General features: G+C 42.5%; 1 protein-coding gene across 7 annotated transcripts; it reads right to left on the bottom strand.

Annotated features, from left to right (window-relative positions):
- Nucleotides 1-1685: 1685 nt before the first annotated feature.
- On the bottom strand, nucleotides 1686-17161 carry Znf655 (zinc finger protein 655). Of its 7 annotated transcripts, XM_075973060.1 has the most exons (6): nucleotides 16824-17045; nucleotides 15438-15597; nucleotides 13649-13734; nucleotides 13180-13306; nucleotides 5874-5978; nucleotides 1691-5399 (listed from the first exon to the last, which is right to left on the bottom strand). In XM_075973060.1, exons 2-6 carry the CDS (start codon nucleotides 15568-15570, stop codon nucleotides 4024-4026), a joined length of 1827 nt encoding a protein of 608 aa, XP_075829175.1. In that variant the 5' UTR covers nucleotides 15571-15597; nucleotides 16824-17045; the 3' UTR covers nucleotides 1691-4023. The 7 variants fall into 7 exon arrangements, with proteins under 7 accessions (XP_075829121.1, XP_075829130.1, XP_075829139.1 ...); XM_075973032.1 differs by lacking the exons at nucleotides 1691-5399; nucleotides 5874-5978 and adding an exon at nucleotides 10792-12195 and having other exon boundaries at nucleotides 16824-17109; XM_075973006.1 differs by lacking the exons at nucleotides 13180-13306; nucleotides 13649-13734 and having other exon boundaries at nucleotides 1686-5399; nucleotides 16824-17154.
- Nucleotides 17162-17510: the final 349 nt, after the last annotated feature.

The raw sequence follows: 17510 nt of genomic DNA, 5'->3' as shown, positions 1-17510 counted from the left end.
GCTACTGCTCAAACACCATGCCAGGCCATCCTACAACCACAATTCCTACCATGATAATCATGGACTCACCTTCTGAAACCATAAGCAAGCCTCCAATTAAAGGCTTCCTTCTCTAAATTAGTTGCCTTGGTTATGGTGTCTCTTTAGCGATAAAACACTAACAAATTCATTTCTAAGCTTTGGACATCTTGCCCCTTTTGTTTAACACACTCTTCCATGGTGCTCTACAAGTCTTTCATATACATAGAAATGAAGCTTGCTTACCTATTTTGCTCCAGGTCAAGAGTTCTAGGTCCATCAGCTAGTTTTGGCTAAGATCAAATCTGAAAAGCTGAGAAATGAACAAGAAAAACTGATAGGGCAGGGATGTCTGGGCTGAAAGTAGGAAACGAGGGGGGGTGGTAACCCACTGTGTCAAAAATTATTTTCTTAAAAAAAAATACTTAAGATACTCTCTTCTGACATCAGCTCTGGGAGCCTTTGGATCAGCTGGAGCTAACAATACTGGATGCCATAGGAAAAGCTTAAAAAAAAAAACCTGAGCCGGGCTTTGGTGGCGCACGCCTTTAATCCCAGCACTCGGGAGGCAGAGACAGGCGGATCTCTGTGAGTTCGAGAGCAGCCTGGTCTACAAGAGTTAGTGCCAGGTCAAGCTCCAAAGCTACAGAGAAACAGTCTCGAAAAACTAAAAAAAAAAACAACAAAAAACAAAAAACTCGTGGTCTGGGAGTCAGCCATGTCACGCCCTCAGACAGTAACTTGCTGCAAGACCCTAATAGGATCTTCAGCCTCTTGATGCCTTGGTAAATCTTTAACCCAGCTCTCTCGCTGAACTGTGAAAATCAAGCTTGATGTCTACATAGGTGTATGCATGCAATAAATAAAAAGAAGTGTCCAGCTAACAGACTTCTCTCCCTCCGCTAGGACCAAAGACTTTTTTTTTTTTTAAGATTTATTCATATGGTTGCTGGGAATTGAACTCAGGACGTCTGAAAGAGCAGAGGTCTAACCTCTGAGCCATCTCTCCAGCCCTGACCAAAGACTTAATAGAAACTCACACTGTCATTTTACCAAATATCTACTGGAACAGACAAGCTGAAACTTCAAGAACTACTTTTGCATTCTTTTTAAATTTGTTTTACCTACTACAACATTCAGAGCTCTACTGAAATCACAAATCGTTTATTTTTTTAATATGTATTTATTATGTATAGTGTTCTTCCTGCATGTGTGCTTATACGCCAGAAGAGGGCACCAGATCTCATTACAGATGGTTGTGATCCACCATGTGGTTGCTGGGAATTGAACTTAAGGACCTTTGGAAGAGCCAGCAACGCTCTTAACCTCTGAGCCATCTCTCCAGCCCCCCAAATCGTTTGTTTTTATTTTATGTCCTTAATCATTCCAACTGGATCAACATTAACTCCAGGTGCTAGAGAACTGGCTCTGTGGTTAAGAACACTTGGCTGCTCTTACAGAGAACAGGATTTTGATTCTCAGCACCCATGTGGCAGCCCAAAATTATAACTCCAATTTCAGGAGATCTGATGTCCTCTTCTGGCCTCTATGGAGACTCACTTCTTATGAGTCTCACAGAGGAGCTTGCTGCAGGCAAGAAGGTGAGGAATTCCACGTTGCTCAGTGCTTTCAGCTGGGGCCTCCAGGCTTGGTTCAAAACAAGAGTCTAAGAGCATTGAACACACCTTTATTCAAGTAGAAGTACAAAAGCACGTTCCTAACCCAAATGCGTACATGTGATTTTTACAGATTCTGTTACTTAAGGATGAATCAATCCTCTACCTCAGTCACCACAGGTGACTATTGGTCTCTATAAGTAAGAGTATACAAGTTTGATAGGGACCAAAAAAACATGCATTTTTTTATTTGCTTTTATATCTAGATCAATTTGATATATGTTGATTTTCTTGCCCTGATGAAACACTACACTTGCTGATGGCAAAGAAGTAAAATACAGTGGTAGGACTATCCTAGAGGTTAGCCACAAGGTTTACAGAGTGCAATTTATCTTATATACTGGTTGAGGATCCTAGGGAACATTACAACATCTGAACTATAAAAGCCTCAACTGCTTGATTGACAACTAGAATTTTAAATAATACTTTTCTTATTCATAAAATGTTATGAATTTTAAGGTGAAAAAAAATGTCTTGACATCATGTAAAGAATCATGAACTCTATGTAGTATAGGGCAGGGACCCTGAACTCAATACCTGTGATCACATCTATAAATCAAAACAGCCATGATCTTTTATATGGCCTGTAGATTCTATTGAAATACAAAAATAAAATCCAGGCACAGGAGCGCATGCCTATAATCCCAGCTACTTGGGAGGCAGGAAGATTGCATGAACCCAGGAATTCAAGACCAGCCTGGGCAATAAAGTACAACTGCATCTCAACACAAAGTATGGCAATGCACAAACAACTGTGCACAAAGCCCTAAGCTTCAAAATGCTATCCTGGCTTGATGAAGGGCGTGGAGGGGAGACAGATAAAGAAGCAATCCTAATGGTCACTATTTTACCAGAAACGGACCTGCCACTCTCTTGAAATACTGTCTAGATACATCAGTAAGAACAGCCAACATCTTTATTAGAAGGCTGTTTTTCCTTACCAATTTCTCTGATTAGTGTGTTCTTTGTTTCCCTATCAAAAGCAGACCTGAGCATTTTATTGGCCTTCAATATAGGCGTATAAAAAGGTTTTTAACATACACATACATGCAAAGTAGGCACTGAATGAAAGTAGCTAGGCCACCAGGAAGTCTTACTAGCTCCCTGATGTCCTTGGCATTTCTTCTAGAGGGCTGTGGATGCAAACAAGGCAGCTAAAAACTTGGGCATTACTTGTAAGTGTTTGGGTGCCTGCCACAAACTCAGGAAGACTGAATCCTCCAAAGGTGGATGGCTAATATGGAAATACAACTCTAAAGGAAGCTTCACCACAGAAGAGAAGATCCCACAGAAGAACAGTGTCAGCTAGAGATAAGCTTACAACCAGGACATCATTTAAAGAGTCCTATGAGAATGCAGAAATCAACAGGAAGCCAAGGGTATGGCTATAGAAATAATAGCATGTAGGGTCCTCAGAAAAGAAAGGCCCAAGTCTCCTGTGGAGACTCAACTCCTTGGCACTCAAGCCAAGAACAGAGAAAGCTCACAGAGCTACTGTCAGAAGCATGTCAACATTGGTACAAAAACAGCATCCTTGGCAAACTGTGAATATGAATCAATTTTAAGGAAAAACATGTTTTAATGTGTATAGGCCAAATTAAACTCACTTAAAATGAGTTCTATAAATAAAATACGCGTACCTACTTAGAATACTTATTAAAGGATGCTGTGAGAAAACACGTTCACCAAATATCTTCTGGATTTAGTTATTCTACACTGAAAACACTGGAACTAAATAGGAATAATTACACACAGAAGTAACCATTTTCTCTCCAATACTTTGATACTGGATAAGGCCTAAAACAGAGTGGTAAGTTTCACCGTTTGCATTCTATCAGTCTCAACTGGTGCAGACGTTCTGATCTTACCATTTTTATCATCTTGATTCTCACCTGGTATATTATGATGACAGATGAACCCCTGCTCACAGACTTGGGTATTGATTCTTCTATGTGAGCAAGCACTGGGGCATGACTGAGTTTCCTCACATACACACCTGTCTTCACAACTTTCTACATGGCACAAATGTGACACTGAACCAACAAGGTAGATGACAGATGGCTTTTTCACATTTGACAGTGGAACTCTACTCCAATACAAATCCCCAACTGGGACTAAGGTATGAAAATAAGCTGAACAATGTACCATGTCCTATATATTCTAGCACTGACTTACAGGAGTCAATGAAGAGTTTAACATCAAAATACTTCCTAATATTCATCACATTCAGCGGGTTTCTCTCTGGTATGAATTCTGATGCTGTCCAAGGGCCAGAATATGACTGAAGACATTACCACATTCAGTACATATGTGACTACTACAGTCTTTCTCACATACTGAATGAGGCCTGAACTTGACTAAATGTCTCCCCAAGTTCATTGCATTCATAAGGTTTCTCTTTGGTATGGACCCTTTCATGCTGGACAAGGTGTGCTCTCTGACTGAAGTTCTCGTCCCATGCATCACAATCAAAGACTCTCTCTCTAATGTGAACTTCTTGCTGCAGAGAAAGATCGGAGTTGTGACTGAAAGTTTCTTCATAATCGTTGTAATCGTAAGATTTCTCTTTCCTGTGCATTTTGTGATGCTGAATAAGGCATGAGGTTTGGCTGAAAGCTTTTCCACACTCATTACATTCATGCAGTTTCTCTCCCATGTGAATTCTTTGATGCTGAATAAGATGGGAGTTCAATCTGAAGTCTTTCCCACATTCAGTACACGTGTAGGGCTTTTCTCGGAAACGGGCTCCTTGCTGTTTCACATAGGCCAGCCCACATTCATCATACTCGTAGGGCTTCTCTGGATGATGCACCCTCTGATGTTCAACGAGATATGAGGTGTGGCAGAAGTCACTACCACACACGGTACATTTACAGGCCATGTCCTTGTGAGTTCTCTGATGCTGAGTAAGATGCACACTTCGGCTGAAGACTCTCTCACAGCTGCCACACTTGTAAGACTTGGCTTTGGCCTGAACCTTCTTATGCTGAAGCACATCTGAGCTCTGGCCACATGACTTCTCAGGGGCATCACAGGATTTATCAGACGCTTCACATTTGTAGGATTTCTCTCTAGTGTGTATTCTTTTATGTCGACTAAGACTTGAACTCTGACTGAAAGATTTCTCACATTCCTTACATTTGTAGGGTTTCTCTCTTGTGTGAATTCTCTGATGTCTAGTAAGAGCTGAGGCCTGATGGAAGGTTTTTCCACATGTATCACATTTATAGGATCTGTCAGTGGTAGGCATGTTCTCCCATTTATTAAGGTGGGACAGATCCATTAAGCTTTCTTTATAGTCACTACTCTGTGTTAGATTTATGGGTTCTTGTTCACCAACAGCTGGGTTCTGGTTGAAGTTCATGTCATACTTATTGTCATCAATGGTCTGTATTCTAAGAACTCTCTGATCTGTATCAAGTGTCGAGTCTAGACTGAAGCTTTTTTCAGGTTCACTGTTCTTCTCATTGGTGAAGTTTTTCTTGCTGATTGTTATTTGTCTAAACTCTCTCTCCAGAAAGAGAAATTTCCTTAGAATTTCCTGGAGCCTTTCTAATCTGTCCTCAGACTTATACACCTCTCTGGTCTCAGGAACTTGGGTAATATTCTGTTTGAATTTTCCTATTCTCACTTTGTATGAATGTACTTCTTCTGAAATTTTCCGCTTAGGGACCAACAGCTTGTTTTCTTCTCTGGTCTCTCCATCTAATACAATATATAAATAGAAAATGCAAATGTAATCTGTACCCTGTGCTTACAAAAATAAATAAATAAAATGAGGAAACTAAATAATGTAGTATCCTCAAAGATAAGCAAATTTTATTTACTTCAAAAACCAATCACAAAATTCCAACAGCAGATTTAAGGGCAAGAACAGCAGGAGCAAGGTGGGACAGAAATGGATCAAAGGGTGATACAAACAGGCTATTGTAGCAAAGTAAAACAACAGGCAGTAAGAAATTTCAAAGGAACAAATATAAAAATGGGTTAAAATGTCCTATAACTTGAACTGGGACCTAGCACACTTGTATAAAGAATTACTAACTGTAATCACAGGCAGGCTCTCTTCACAGAGAGTTGTGAATGAATGTGAGTTGAATATGAGCTCAGTCAGAACTTGGCTCAACACCTGAACTCTAGGTCTCCACTGATTCATGTGACAGGTTCTGCCTTACTCACCTGAATAGTTATCTTTTATGACTTCTCTATTCTTAGTTTCCAGATCAAAGACCTGTAGATCTTGTTCCCGCTGGGAGATCCCATCAGGCTTGGAAACTGGAAATCCTGCTCACAGAGAAGGAAATGGAATATGGCAATTTATCCTTAGATGCTACTGCCCTCTTTTCTTTTTAGTAATGATTAGTACAGAAGATAAGTTCTGAGAAGACATTGGTCAGGAAGACCTGGAGAACGAAGGTCCTCTAGGGAGTTCAGACTTGTACTCTGGTAAAGGGTATGCTAATGGGAGAGTTTGTAACTTGGAAGCAGCAACTTTCATTCAAATACAATTCAGGGAACTCATGCATGGGTGTGTGTACCTGTCTTCACAGAAGTTATCATTAGTATTCCTGTGGCCTAGTCACAATGTTGGTATTAGACCTGGTCTACAAGTACCAAATTGTATCCTCAAAATGTAATCCAAACACGTGCTACATAGCAAGTTAAAGTATAGCAGCAAATCAGTAATAAACAAATTTAGCAAAAACCAGTAAGGGCTGTTGAACAGAAAAATCCTGTCTCAAAAAAACAAAAAAAAAGGGATGAGCTGACTTGCCCATCACCTGAGGAACTGATAATGACAATGTGATGCATATACACAATACAATTTTATTCAGCTATGAAGAAAAATGAAGAAGCTGAGACATGGCTCAGCAGTTAAACAGAGTGTATTCCATTTACAGAGGACCCGAGTGTGATTCCCAGCACCTATGTCAAGCTGCTTACAACAGCCTGTAAATCCAGCTCCAGAGAACTGGATGACCCCTATGGACTCTAAGGGCACATGTGCACACAATTAAAGTAAGCCTTTAAAAAGAAAAATAAAATTTGTAGAAAAATGAAGCTGAAAATGTTATACTGAATGAGGTCACCCAGGTCCAGAAGGTTGCAATTTCCAGATTTCTGTATTTAACTTGGTAGTGTCTGGACAAATGAGGAAGTTAAAATGGACCTGGGGGTAAGGGGAGTGTTAAAGGAAAGAGAATAGTGGAAAACACAGAACACAGAAAATCGGAAGGAAATACTGGAGTGAAAAGGGTTAAACATGAATGGAGGCTAGGTGGGGTGGGATAAGGAGATGGGGGAGATGATGATGATATATGTAAAGGCCATATAGAAACCTATTGTAAGCTAATTTAAAAGGGTGGGGGGGGGCCTAATCCCAACACTGGGGAGGCAGAGTAAGGAGATCTCTGTGAGTTTGAAACCAGCTTGTTTACAGTAAGTTCCCAGCCAGCCAGGTTAAGGGAGGTTATGTTGCATGGGTAGATGATATTGCCTCCCCAAACCATAGGTAAATTAAATGAAGTACCAATGATAAGTGTGAAATATCTGCCGAAGTTGTTGATTGGAGTGGCTTCAGAGCTCCCCCTCCCCGAAGTATACAGGATATTGCTATTGCTCTTGGCCTGGTTGCCTTCCAGAACTAAGTATGGCTCTATTACTGAAAAGACCACACATATCTTAACTTCAGAACATAAATCAAGTTGGAAACTTCTATCTTTGCTGGCCAGTTTTCATAGTGCCAGAGGTGCTATGCAGGATACTGGGGAGTAAAACCAATGTTCTTACCTGTGAACCTGTCAAGCTACCATACCTCCCTGCTAGGCAAGCTGTGCCCACTGACACAATAACATCATAACCATTATGGAGATAACCTAGCACTTCCTCATTGGATTTGAGGCCTATTCTAAAGGAAAAAAATGTATGCCTGGGTATAAAACCTAGCCAAAAACTCACAGCTGGAGAGATTATAGGCCCTACTTCTGGTCTGCTATATAGACATGGTGTTAACCTGTCTTCTAAATATGCTTACACTGACAAATTAGTGCTGCTTTCGGCTATGGTCAGAGAAGCTGCTATATGGAGTAGGTGACAGTTAATGGAGAATCTAACTAGTCAAAAAGTTGAGAACAAGTGACTGTCAACTGCTCAGCCCAAAAGAGAACATCTGGATCACCCCCTCCATAACTCATCAGAGAAGGGGTTTACGTAGTGGGAACAGCGTATGAAACAAAAGTTGTTGCTTTCAGGAGCTCATGGCAGCAGTGGCTGGTTACCAACCTAAGAGTGGTCCCACTGCTGGGCGGTGGTGACGCACATCTTTAATCCCAGCACTTGGGAGGCAGAGGCAAGAGCATCTCTGAGTTTTAGGCCAGCCTGGTCTACAGAGTGAGTTCAAGGACAGCCAGAGCTACACAGAGAAACTTTCTCAAAATACAAAAAAACAAACAGGGCTGGAGAGATGGCTCAGTGGTTAAGAGCATTGCCTGCTCTTCCAAAGGTCCTGAGTTCAATTCCCAGCAACCACCTGGTGGCTCACAACCATCTGGAATGAGGTCTGGTGCCCTCTTCTGACCTGCAGACATACACACAGACAGAATATTGTATACATAATAAATAAATAAATAAATATTAAAAAAAAAAGATAGGGCCCTAACATTCCAATATGGATAGAGGAAGGACTCAAAGTCCTACCTTTTCTTGCTCATCAAGAGAACCCAGGTTTGGGTTCAATTCCCAGCACCCACTCAACTGTATAACTCCAATTCCAGAGGCTCCAACACCCCACAGACATACATACAGGTAAAACACCAATGAACATAAAATAAAAATAAATCTTTTTTGCCGGGCGGTGGTGGCGCTCGCCTTTAATCCCAGCACTCGGGAGGCAGAGGCAGGCGGATCTCTGTGAGTTCGAGACCAGCCTGGTCTACAGGACAGGCTCCAAAACCACAGAGAAACCCTGTCTCGAAAAACCAAAAAAAAAAAAAAAAATCTTTTTTATTTTATTATTATTATTATTTTAGTGGCTAGAGAGACAGCTATGGGTGCTGGGGACCCAACTCTTGTATTTTTGGTTGTGAGCCTAGCCTTTAATGGCTGAGCCATCTCTCCAGCCCAATAAATCATTTTTTAAAATTGGTCTCAGGCATTATCACCACTAATAATGCTCCTGGATAGCCAGAAACATGAATCTTGTATCTTACATTTCTTTTTGTGTTTGTTTTTTCAAGACAGTTTCTCTGTGTAGCCTTGGCCATCCTCAAACTCTCTCTGTAGACCAGGCTGACCTCAGAGATTCACTTGCCTCTGCCTCTCACATGCCTGAACTTCTTTTGAAAAACAGCTTATAGGGTGCCAACTTTGCACCCAAATGTCACCATAACAGCTACCCAATTTTGTAAAAAGGAACATTTGGGGACTGCAGAGATGCCTTAGATGTTAAAAAAAACCTTGTTACTCTTGGAAAGGACCTCGATTTAATTTCCAGTGCTCATCGGGGTTCACAGCTATACATAACTTCAATTTCAGAGGATTCAATGCCCTCTTCTGACTTCCACAGGCACAAGCATGAACGTGGTACACATACAAATAAGCAAAACACACATAAAATAAAATGAATTAATCTGAAAAAAAAAAAGAAAAACTTTAAAGGACATTTAGCTTGGAAAATATACGAACCTTGGGAGACCAGGTGAGAATAAGATCAGAACAGATGCATGAACAGCATGCACTGTTTCTGAATCCCAGCTGGGGGTTTAAGCAGTCAATCCCTTTTAGACTCTTAAATGGGATCTTTCATGTCAGACGAAAGTACTGCTAAACTACAATAGCAGTTGCCTCTACACATATGGCTTGGGGTTTACATCCCTATCATGGCAAAATAATAGTTATAGTGTAAAAATGTAACATGAGGGCCAGGCATGGTGGTGGAGCACACCTGTTTTTTGTTTTGTTTTAGAGACAAGGTCTCACTGTGTAGCTTTGGCTGGCCTTATAGAGATATATCTATCTGCCTCTACTTCCCAAGTGCTGAGATTAAATCTGTGTACAATACCTGGCTCAGCCCTTGCCTTCAATCCCAGCACTCAGGAGACAGATCTCTTTTCACCCTGAACAGACTGGTCTATACAGAGTTCCAGGATGCCTGACTTAAAACAAAAACAAAACCAAAACAAACAAACAAAAAAAAAATCCCAGAATTTTAATGTCATATGTGTGTAGGAAAGACTCAGCCAATCATCTTGCTTGCAGGAGGCGGGGTTCCCCGAGGATATTTTTTACTTATAAAGATTGCGGGTGTGCTCCCGCCTGTTCTCCGCTGGAACCTCTGGTTCTGTAAGTCTATTTCCCAATTAAAGCTGTATATATTATTACAATTTCTGTCTGCATTCATTTACGCCAATACAATATGTGATTGACCTATTGTGCCAAGCATACAAAAAACTAAGACAGCATGTGCCTCAGGGAAAGAACCAGGTCCCAAGCCTAATTTCTCAGAGCCTCAGTTTTCTCAGGAGTAATTAATACTATCTTGCATAGACAGTGAGATTGCTTAGTAAAGGTGCTTGATCTAAGTTCGACCCCCAGAACCCACACAGCACAAGGATAGAACCAAATGGAAAGCTGGCCTCTGACCTTGACACACAAAATGCACAAAAATGCAGGGTGCGACACCCCACCCCACAAAATTAGCAAATGAATGAAACTTTTTAAAGATTTTTGTTTCCCTTGAGACAAGGTTTCCACGTAGCCCTAGTTGTCCTAGATTTCACTCTGTAGTCCAGACAAGCCTCGAACTCAAGATCTGCCTGCATCTACCTCCCCAGTACTGAGATTAGAGGCTTTAAAAAAGCCCCCCCCCCCCCCCGCCTGCCTCTGCCTCCCAAGTGCTGGGATTAAAGGTGTGCATCACCACCACCCGGCTAAAAAGGCCTTTTTAAAGAGTAACATCCTCTACTCACTGTTGAGTTACAGCAAGGATTAAATGAGATACACACATCCACTGCATGTAGTATAAAGAGAAAATAGACATGACAGTAGCAAACACTTTGTGCAAATCACTGTTGCTTCCAAGACGTCAACATTTTTTTTTAAACTCAGCCATTTATTTATTTGCTGCTGTCTAGTGCAAAGACTTAACAAAGAGACTAACCTGGTGCCTGTGACAAATAAAAATACAGCCACGGAAAAATCATACACCGGAAAGGGAGCCTAAGCATAGACTGAAGTATAAAGTTCTTATGTTATAATCCCAAACACTAAGTAAAATTAGTAAGCATATATAACCTTAGATTCCAAATGGAGTATGGTGACCTGCAAAAATAAAATTCCCAAGAATGTTAAAAATGGTTGCTAAGAATATGCAGGCTTGGATGAGCAGTGGTGGCATGCGTCTTTAATCCCAGTGCTCCATAGGCAGAATCATGCAACCTCTGTGAGTTCAAGGCCAACCTGGTCTACTGAGCGAGCTCCAGGACAGTGAGGGCTGTTACACAGAGAAACCCAGTCTCGAAAAACAGAAACAAACAACAAGAATATGCTGGCTTGATCACACTAACAAGCTGGGTAGGACAGGAGGGTTTCTTGTAGTCTGTGGGTATGCAGGTATGTAGGACAAGATAAAATGAAATAAAGTTCCACCTGGTAGTATATTATACTATAATAAGGCTTATGCTAAACTACTACAAAATTTCTTTACTACAAAAAGTACACAAGTTAATTGTTGGAAATTCTGTATTAGTAAAATTAACAGTAGTTTACAATTATATATAATCATTTTACAATTTACAAAGCTTTAAAATATACATCAATTTTGATGCCCTAAACTATTTAATTTTTGTGCCCCCCCCTTCCCCTCCATCAAGGACAGAGTTAAGAACACTTAATTAGAAAAGGTAATATAAATACATCACTTGGTATCGTACCACAAAAAATCAGGGACAAGAAGACAGAACTTTAAAGGAAGGAGAAAATTATACCAAACATGAGGAAAGTTTGGGGGTCACAAGAAAGTGAGGTTAAACAGTGGACAGGCTATATTCACTAGTAGATGAGCACATAACATGTGCTCCCTGCTCTAAAATAACAGGAAATGACGGTAACTGAAGCGACAGGGTTAGCTTTGTGGCTTCTCACACAAGTAGCTGGTGTGGTTTATGAATGAACTGAGTTCCAAATGCATGTGATTTTAAAGAAGGCTTCCACGTAAGAGATTCACCAAAGGTCATTTGGGGATCGGCAACTTTTACATAATGGTGGCATCCCAAGGAACATCTATTCCATCAACCAAATTTAGTATCTTACAATCTTGGAAAAGGAGTTTCCGTGCAGGGACGAGTACTACCGATGGAAAGCCGATACCTGGGCCATCTCTTGGTGATTCCTGCCGTTAGGACTGCAAGTGTTTCTCCAGAGAAAGCACTTGCCTGGGTATGACTCAGGGCTGGGCAGGAATTCACACAATGAATCCGGGTGGTGGGAAGACGGAGAAGTATGCCTATAAAGATCAAAGAGCCAGGAATGGAAAACACACTGAAAAACCTTCCCAATGAGCAAACTGCCTCCCCACAGGTAAGAAAACTTCTTAGATCCAACATGAAATCAAGAAGGTTAAACAACAACAACAAAACAAAACAAAAAAAAAACAAACAAAAAACCCTAAGTGCTACCAAAAAAAAAATTGGTGGAGAAAGTTTTAACTATAGACATAAATGCACAAGAGTGGATGCAAGATCAAAGACAGGTCAAAATAAAGGGGGGAAGCAAAGCTCACATCAAGGAGTTTGCCAACAATCCTGTCCCCTCCCCTGCCCCCCCTCACAGGTATTTCTCAACATCACTATAAAATGCCTAATCCCAGGAAGCCTCAAAAAAAAAATAATGATTTAAGAATTTAGCCTGCCTAGTATGGGATGTCTCGGGCCTTCTGCTGCATGGGGTATGGTTGCTTGGGATTACCACCTAGTAATGCACTATAATATGTAGTACTACCCACAGTGAGTCACAACTTTAAATGAAGTCTCTCAAACCTGTCTATTTGGAGATGAGTTTGAAGATCTTAAAAAGTGAGAGACTACTCAACAAGAGAGATTTTAGCTTTTCTGTTAAATGTGTGTTTCTTTATTGGGAAAACTCAGGGCACAAAGGAATCAGAACAGAGTCTAAGGGGTTGGGAAGATCCTTAAGACTCTCACTTAAAAAAAAAAAAAAAAACGTAGCCAAAACTCAACCAAGTTTCTCTTTGCTAACAGGAAACAGATGTCCTACAAAAGCAAGAAACATGAACTGGGGATAAGGAGTAGAAAGGTCTCCTCCTGATAACCAAAAGGAACCCTAAATTAACCCTCCCAGAGGAGAGGACCTTAAAAATGGAGGGCTGAAACCTGAAACTTGAACATACTCTACGGACCACCTCGAAGACCTCACACCTACTCAGAAACAAGGAAGAAATTCAAATATTGAGCAACAGGAGGGTCCTTACCCAGAGAAACCACGTTTCCATAATTCTCTAACATCACTTCTCTGTAGAGCTCCCTCTGAACAGGGTCCAGGCATCCCCATTCCTCTCGAGTAAGATGCACAGCCACATCCTCGAATGTCACAAACTCCTGAAATAATAATTCTGGCTGCTTTCAGGAACGGGCTACCATTATAGCACCATGGCCAGAGAATGATGAACATGACACAGAGGGCATCTAGTGGCTATTGAGAGAGAACAGACTAGAACCTAGAGAATAAATCCCGTAAGTGCCCATCACAGTATTGTGAACAAAGGTGGTGGTGGGGAGATAGAAAACTTGTTTGTGTCAAATCCAGGTCTCTGAAGAGGATCTGTTCCCAAACTGCTTCTGAAAAGATTCCAGGCAAGTTTAACAAATGGAACAAAAGAGAGGCCACACTCAATCAGCAACAAGAAACCCTGAGGAAAAACAGAGGGTCCCTCAGCTCACCTGGTACCTGGCTGTCAGGAGCGCAGCTGCCTGGTCTCCTGGGCTTCCCTCATGGGGAAGAGCAGGCACCTGGGGAACAGGTGGAGCTGAGGGAGGAGAAAGGAGCCAAGAGTGAGAGCAGCCTTTTCACTGGACTCCCTTTTCAGAAGATACTTCTCCTGCCCAAAGCATGTGTGGCATCCTCCTTCACATCATCATTCCAATACAGTCAATAAACGTTTACCAGGTTTTAGGTAAGTCCACTCCTCCTTGGTAGCTGTTCTCACTTACATATGTTTAAGATTGTGATATGCATTTTATTAGGGTTCTCACTTTATCCTCAGGACATCCTCCCAAAAGGGTAAGCATTACACCTGTCGTTTGATGAGCAAAGCAAAGAATAAAGACAGATAACATTTCCTGGCAAACCTGGTCTACAAGTGAAAAATATGGCCTCAAAAAACAACAAAACGAAACAAAACAAAACAAAACAACAACAAAAAAGAAACCACAGAAACAGCAGCAAAAAGAATGCTGAGGACCTAGCTCAACTGGTGTAGTACTTGCTTGGCATGTATGATGCTCTGGGTTTAATGCCCAGCACCATATATTGGGTATGGTAGCACACAACTGTAATCTTAGCAACTAGAAAGTGGATGTAGAAGAATCAGAAGTTCAAAGTCATCAAAGCAAAGCAAAGTTCAATGCTAACCTGCACTACATAATAAGACTGTCTCAAGAGTTGAAGGGGACCAGGTGTGGTGGCACAAGCCAGTAATCCCCGGACTCAGGAGGCAGAAGCAACAGAATTTCTGCGAGTTCAAGGCCAAACTGGTCTACATAGTGAGTTCCAGGACAGCCCAGCTATGTAGAGACCCTATCTCAAAACAACAAAAAAGTTGAAGGACTTGAAGTGATTTATTCAGGGTCAGACTTTTTAGCAAACTTTTGATATTTTCCCAGATACCATTTACTATAAACTCCATATGCCTTCTTTTTTTTGTTACTGGGCACTGTTCTCTGCAATCACTGTATGAAACTTTCAGGAACAAGGAACATGTTTCTTCATAATCCTTTACATGCTCCAACAATGCCCCAACAGCACCCTCCACTTAACGGCTGCTAACACACAAGTTATTTCAGGCACTAGCATTGGTAAGATACAGTTTTTACATAACAGAATCAGCAGCTAAGTACTAGTAATGAATGCCTACAATTCTAGCAGTTGGGAGACTGAGACAAAATTCATCCAAATCATGGGCTGGACAGTACTAGGCCAGCTAGGACTATGTAGCAAACCTTGGGGGTGGGGGAAAAGACTGCCAAACCTACCTATCTAATAAATGTACATGAATGTACAGTTAATATGTAACATTTGTGCATTTAAACAGACACTGTGCTCAATCAAATTAAATGGTTGCTTTCTTGACCAAAATTAGATAATTCACAAACTGCAGTTGCAACAGAATAAATCATCAGCAAAGAAGACACAAAGTGAAGGGAACATAGGGAGGAAAAGGTTCTTTCTGAGTCTATGAGGAAGTGAAAACCAGGTAAGGCTAGTGAGATGTGGCAAAAGCAGCCTATCTTAAAAAATTATTAGGGTTATGGTGACAGGTGCACATTTTCTAAAGGATAAACAGCCAGGGCAGGACAGAAGTGCCCAAACCAGGAAGGAATCCCTTCTGTCCCTCCCTTCCAGTTCTTCCTCTCAGGGCCATCTTTTGACTCCAGCCCTTGACCTCTCACCAGGCCTAAGAATCCCTTAATACTCCCATTCTCCTGGAAATAAGTGTTGTCTCCGCCTTACCCCCAGGGAATCCCTGCTCCATCTCCGTGTCCTGCAGAAACTGAAGCTCTGGGGAAAGACATTCAGACTGGCTCTCCAAAGACTGAAACTGGACCCTTGGTGATCCTGCTGCTTCATGGGATATTTCCTCCATCCCTGTTCAGGAGGATAATGACCATCACTGCAGGGTGAGAATAGGAGAAATTACTTAATATATATGGATAGATATTTAAGAAAAATTAGCAAAAAATAAATTTTAAGGTCAGCCTGGTCTACAGGGCAAGTTCCAGGACAGTCGGAGCTACACAGAAAAACCATCTCAAAAAAACAAATAAATGAACAGAAGTACTCAATTCCAGGTGTCACTGTCCACAGAGCTAAGTTCCTCTAAATGCAATTAATTAATTAAAAGTGCATGGTAATTTGGGTGCAAAAAGGTTACCAAAATAATAGCCCAGCGGAGGTGGTGCATGCCTTTAATCCCAGCACTCGGGACATGAGGCAAGCTGATCTCTGTAAATTCGAGGCCAGCCTGGTCTACAGAGAGAGTTCCAGAACTGGCTCCGAAGCTAAAGAGAAACCCTGTCTCAAAAACAAAGTTACCAAAATAAATAGAAAAAAGAAAAAACGGGAGCTGAAAATACATACAGCTCAAGGTATGAGTATTTCCTAGTGTGGACAAGGTCCTGACTTCAATCCCTAACACCCTTCCATACACACACACACACGAAAACAAAAACCGGTATTATTCAGTTTCAAAACTCAAACTGTACAGTCTAAGAATTCCGCACTATTCTGACTCTACTGGAAATTCCAAATCTGTGGTATTAAAATGTATGTGTGTGTGTATTACATATGGCTGGGCCTGTAATCCCAGAACTTGGAAGATGTAAGCAGGAGTTCCTATTCAGGAGTTTAAGGCTAGATTCAAGGCTGTCTCAAAAACAAAACAAGCTAGCCTCTAAAATTAAAAAAAAAGAAAGAATCAACCAGTACAATCGCGTACATCTCTCCATAGGGCGTTCTAAGTATTTGGAGGCTCAAGTTCAGACCCGGAGAAACACGCCAGTTAAGATTACTCATTGTTTTTCTCAAAAGCAGGCCCCTTAGGAATTCTGTGGTAACCGGTTCTGCATTACTCAACGGGCCTGACGGCTAATGACACAACCCACTTTGGAGACGGACCCTCAGGGCAGGCTGGTGGGACCGCCGGGAAGCCGCACGAGGAAGGCTTGCGGCGTGCCTGGTGTCCTTCAGACCCAAGGACGCGCACACGGTTCCGTCCACCTTCCACCGCCCCCCGTGACGCTCCCGGCCCGTCCACAGGCCTCGCCCAGAGCCGCCCTCCATCCACTTCCCTTTTAGGTGAAGGTTCGGTTCCCAGAGGACGAAGTAGGCCACACCAACCTAGCTGCCACCGGGGCCCGGCCGCTAGGTTCGCCAGCACGGGGCCACTCCGGTTCTCCGGACTCGGCGACGAACCCGAGCTGACGAGAAAACAGGGCCGCGAGCTCGGCCCTCCGCGCGCCCAGGCTCCGGGAACAGCCGTCAGCCCGAACGCAGCGCCTCCTGCGCGTCCGCCGCAGACCAAACAAGCGACCGCTCCCACGGCGACGCGACAGCGGTTCCGGGGGACTCACCCAGGTGGAGAGGCGGGTCTAGCGACTGTCCCGTCACCGAGACGCTCCTGGCTGAGCAGCGCCAGCCTTTCCGGGGCCACACTCGACTGCCCCCAGGCTGGCGCTCCCGTCACTTCCGGCGGCGGAAGTGCACGGGAGGGCGGCTCCGGGGGGAGGTTCCCGGATGAACGGCCGAGACTCGGGGCCTCTGGTAGGAGGACTTCAGGATTTCTGGGCGAGCTCTTGGTTACTTATTTGCTTGTTTTTTTTCAAGACCAAACTGAGGTCGCACGGCCCTCCCTGCCGATTGAGGTCCATCTTACATTAGAAAGGAGGGCGACAGATGTTGGAAAAGAGCCCCCGACTCGTCCCTGTCACTATCAGACCCCGGACGCTGGCCGCCGGGAGAGTCCACAAGGATTCCTGGGCAAAAAGTGGAATAACACTAATGACGCCTTCTCGGGCCCTCACAACC

Source organism: Microtus pennsylvanicus, chromosome 1, assembly GCF_037038515.1.
Source record: "Microtus pennsylvanicus isolate mMicPen1 chromosome 1, mMicPen1.hap1, whole genome shotgun sequence".
Lineage (NCBI taxonomy): Eukaryota > Metazoa > Chordata > Mammalia > Rodentia > Cricetidae > Microtus > Microtus pennsylvanicus.
This window is presented reverse-complemented; position numbering and strand designations above follow the sequence as displayed.

Excerpts from the sequence above, each read along its gene's own strand:
- Znf655 (XM_075973060.1), bottom strand. The coding sequence starts at position 15,570 with ATGGAGGAAATATCCCATGAAGCAGCAGGATCACCAAGGGTCCAGTTT. Across the intron at positions 13,735-15,437 it reads GGAGCAGGGATTCCCTGGGG|CTCCACCTGTTCCCCAGGTG; the intron begins GTAAGGCGGAGA and ends CTCCTCCCTCAG. Across the intron at positions 13,307-13,648 it reads TCCTGACAGCCAGGTACCAG|GAGTTTGTGACATTCGAGGA; the intron begins GTGAGCTGAGGG and ends TTATTATTTCAG.